The 4,459-nt window shown below is 35.5% G+C and overlaps 1 protein-coding gene across 1 annotated transcript in view; it reads right to left on the bottom strand.

The window, feature by feature from the left end:
• Positions 1 to 379: 379 nt before the first annotated feature.
• The window catches only part of NXF2B (nuclear RNA export factor 2B), a 16,165-nt gene continuing 12,085 nt past the window's right edge, over positions 380 to 4,459 (bottom strand). The window contains exons 19-20 of the mRNA XM_006899257.1: positions 569 to 629; positions 380 to 424 (exon numbers count right to left, since the gene is read on the bottom strand). Coding sequence (XP_006899319.1) covers positions 380 to 424; positions 569 to 629 — 106 coding nt within the window. The remainder of the gene's footprint in view (positions 425 to 568; positions 630 to 4,459) is intronic.

Here is a 4,459-nt window from a genome sequence, read left to right as displayed (position 1 = left end):
CTGTCTCCAAAAACAATCCACAGAAGCAAAATTTTCCTTTCATCAACACCCTGCTTATAGATATAAGCCTGATGAATCTGCTAGGCATTTCTATTAGAAATGAACAGGGAAGTTTGGCCTTTCATACCTGGCAGTAGTGCCACTGGAGCAGAAGAGAAAACAAGGACACATAACAGATAATGTGCAACATTGCTCTTTATTTTGAAAATAAACAAAGGTAATTACTGGGAAAATACAAAGAGCAGGTAATCCATTGAGTGATTCAAGTTACCTTTGGCTTCTTGTTCAGTGAGGCCTCATAGGTGTATGGCCTCAGGCTCAAGAAAAGAGAAAAAGAAATTATATGAATGAAGATGAAAGTAACATTCAAGAGATCTTTTTAGGGGTTTTGCTTGAAAGCCTCTTCTGGGATCTTTCCCTCGACCTGTAGGAAGAGAAGGGACTTTAGAAAATCAAAGGTTCCTGAGTATCACCCACAGGCCACCTTACACTTCTTGGCCTTCCTCAAGTCCAGAAACATATATACCAGAAACATGAATCTTTTATTCACTTGGTTCTCAGACCTCACCTTGAGTATAGTGAAGATCTGTCCAGCTCTGGCATAGTCCCATGCATTGTCATCAAGGCACCTGGAATGAGGAAAGAACAGTCAACAAATACCGTTACTACTACAGTGCAGACACTGCCACAAAATCAATAGTATATTTTGGCTGAGGCACATGTTTTTAAATGAGAATTGTGTATAAGTCCTAAGTAAAAAATTTATTTTTATCCATTTTGAGTCCATTTTTGTTTATGGTGTGAGCTAGGTGTCTAAACTCATTTCTTTTGTGAATATATATCTAAGTGTTCTCAACATACAGACTGAATATAGGTATGAGACAAAGACCTTCCAGATTTTAAGCCATTAAGAATGGCATCCACTTCCTAAATAACATGCCTCCGGAAACTCTATGAATGTTGATAAATGTCGATAGTTGCAGAAGGGTTTCAGGTCTTTTGTTCATAAGATCGTGCTTGACTTAAAGACAATCAACATGGGTTTTTCGCCCCCTAACAAATGTTTTTGGCCTATGTGTAGATTCAATACGAACACAATTAAGTGTTCCAAAATCCCTATTTTTCTCAATGATATCCATAATTTATTATGATCCACAGAGTCAAATACCTTTGCAGAGTCATAAAACACAACTTTCTGATACTCTCTGCTTTCAGTCAAGGTTCATCAGCAGCAATGACATCCTTTGTGCCACAGCTTCTTCTGAAACCAGCTAAGATTTATGGCAGTTCCCTGTGGATGTATTGCTGCAGCAACTTTTAAATAAATAATCTTCAGCAAGATTTTACTTGCATGTGATATTAATGATATTGTTTGATAACGTCCTCATTTTGTTGGATCAGGATTTTTAAAAATGGTTACAAATGTTGATGTCTGCCAGTCAGCTGGCTAGGTAGGTGTCATCTAAATTTTTTTACATGAACAAGTGAGCACATTTACAGCAAACAATACTAGAAGTTAGATTATATGAATATAATAAACTCATTAAGAATCTGTGACACACATATCACCTTTCTTGCTGAAAGTGAGGAGGACTTGAAGCGCTTACTGAAGAAGATAAAAAAAATCTTAATTATGAATTACATTTCAAAATCCTCACAACTAGAACAATAAACATGATCACGATAAATGAAGAAAAGATCATTTTCCTTGGATCCACAATCCAACCAACATCCATGGAAGTAGCAGTCAAAAAATCAACTGATGTATTGCACTGGACAAATATGATACCAAGGACCTCTTTAAAGTGATAAAGAGCAAGGATGTCAGTTTAAAAAGCAAAGTGCACCTGGCCCAAACCAAGGTATTTTCAATTGTTTCATATGCATATGAAAGTTGAATAAGTAATTATAAAGACAAGAATTGATGCATTTGACTTGAACTAGTAAAGAATATGACTAAATTATAAAATGTCAAGTGAACAAACTACTATGTTTTTAAGAAGTCCAGGAAAGGAGAGTGAGACTTCGTCTCATATACTTTAGACATGTATGTCATCAACAGAAGCCAGTCACTGAAAAGAAAAAAAATGTCATGCTTAGAAAAGTTGAGAATCAAGAATTGAAACCTTAAACAAAACTAGGAGTTTTTTCTTTGAAAAGGTCAATAAAATCGACAAACCACTAGCAAAACTAAAAAAAGAAAAGAAGTAAAATTTTATCTTCTTTAGATTGTGCATTTCTGGTTGTATCTGGCAGGCTCCTTATACCTTGGACGAGTGCTTCTAAGCTTGATTCCAGTTTGTCCCTTAAGAATGTTATGGTTTTGGGCTTTACTCCAAGGTCTCTGACCCACCTTGAGTTGATTTTTGTGTAAGGTGTGAGATGTGGATCCTGTTTCAGCTTTCTGCAAGTGGAAGTCCAGTTTTGCCAGCACCATTTGTTGAAGAGGTTATCATTTCCCCAGAGGATAAAACAGATACACAGGACCTTCCAAAGATTAAATCTCTATGCACATCAAAAACTTTCCAACAGGGTGAAAAGAAAACCTACTAACTGGGAACAAACATTTGGTAATTCCATCTCAGACAAGTCTTTTAACAAAAGTTTACAGAATACTCCTGGGTTTCCACAAGAAAAAGACTGATACCAAATTACAAAATGGGTAAAAGACATGGAAATAATTTTCACACAGGAAGATATTAGAATGGCAAACAGACACATGAAGAAATGCTCCAAATCACTGGCAATAAGAGAGATGCAAATCAAAACCACAATGAGGTACCATCTCACTCCAGTAATAGTGGCAAAGTTTAACAGGTCAGTAAGTAATAGATGTTGGAGAGGATGTGGCAAGAAAGGAACTCTTATACATTGTTGGTGGGATAGTAAAATGGTGCAACCATTCTGGAAGGCAGATTAGTGCTTCCTCTAAAGGCTGAACATTGAAATTCCATATGACCCAGCTATTCCACTACTTGGAATATACCCTGAGAATGTGAGAACTGAGGCACAAACTGAGATTTGTACACCAATGTTCATAGCAGCATTTTTCACCATCGCAAGAATATGGAAACAGCCCAAAGTACAACCACAAATGAATAGACTGAGAAATTATGATACATTCATAAAATGAAATACTATGCAGCACACAGGAGCCATAACTTTGTGAATTATTACCTAACTTGGGAGGGATGGAGAGCATTATGCTGAGTGAACTATCTCAGTTCCATTAGTATAAATATTGCTTAAAATTGTTATTGTATAATGAGTATAAGGATCCAAGGGGTGGAAGAGGCTGGAAGCAGAGAGATATGGATGTGCAGGGGAAGGCAGGATTAATCATTGGGTTGTACCATTCGATGGGGGGCTGGTGAAGGAAAGTGAAAGAATTTATATAATTTTCTATTTACATTTTGTAAATAAACTAGTAGAAAATTTTAGAAAAAGGTTAAGTGGAAGGCATTGACTAGGGTTCACCAATCTCTATTCTTCCAGTACATCTGGGCATAAGAAAGATAACAATTTACTGTCCTTGTTGAAGCTAGTGGAGCTATCTTATAAGGTATCACTAATGAAGCTTGAGTAGAAATTATAAGCCACATTTATCTAAAATATTTAAGCATTGGTGAGACACTTTCCAGAATTTTCTCTCTATCAGCGTGGTTAGGTTCTCAAGGAAGCTACCTCGACCCAGAAAATTTTGTATAAATGAGAAATAACTTGTTTGGCATTCAGTCTCTGAAAAAAATAATGGTTCTTTGTTACTTAAATACCTAATATAAATATTCAATGCATTATACCCAAGAAATATCCAATAATAGAGAAAACGTCAATGTTGATATAGTTTTATTAAAGTCATAAATGCTTAAAAAAAAGAAAAGAAGGAAAAGACACAAATAATCTGAATAAGAGATGAAACAGGCAACATCACAACAGAACCAATTAAAATAAAAAGGCTAACATTGGAATATTATGAGAAACTATACTCAAACAAATATGAAAACCTCAAGAAAATGGACAAATACTTAGAAATGCACAAACTAACTAAAATGATACAAAGCGAAACTACACCTGAACAGACCCATTACTAAAAAGAAATTGAAAAGGTAATAAAACAACTTCCAGCGCCAACAAGCACTGGACCAGATAGTTTTACAAGTGAATTTCATCAAACAATCAAAGAAGAAATGTCAACAATACTACATAAAAATTATTTCTTCAGAAAATAGAAAATGATGGAATTCTCTCAGACTCATTCTATGAAATAAACATACACTTGATACTAAAGCCAGGAAAGGACACAAACAAATCAGAAAAGTATAGGCCAATAATGGGTGACTGGAACGCAAAAGTCGGGAACAAAGAAGATTCAGTAGTTGGAAAACATGGACTCGGTGACAGAAATGGAGCTGGAGAGAGAATGATCGAATTTTGCACAATGACTTATTCATAGCAAATA

This window comes from Elephantulus edwardii, unplaced genomic scaffold (genome assembly GCF_000299155.1).
Source record: "Elephantulus edwardii isolate Elephantulus edwardi_28Jun2011 unplaced genomic scaffold, EleEdw1.0 scaffold00249, whole genome shotgun sequence".
NCBI classification, from domain to species: domain Eukaryota; kingdom Metazoa; phylum Chordata; class Mammalia; order Macroscelidea; family Macroscelididae; genus Elephantulus; species Elephantulus edwardii.
This window is presented reverse-complemented; position numbering and strand designations above follow the sequence as displayed.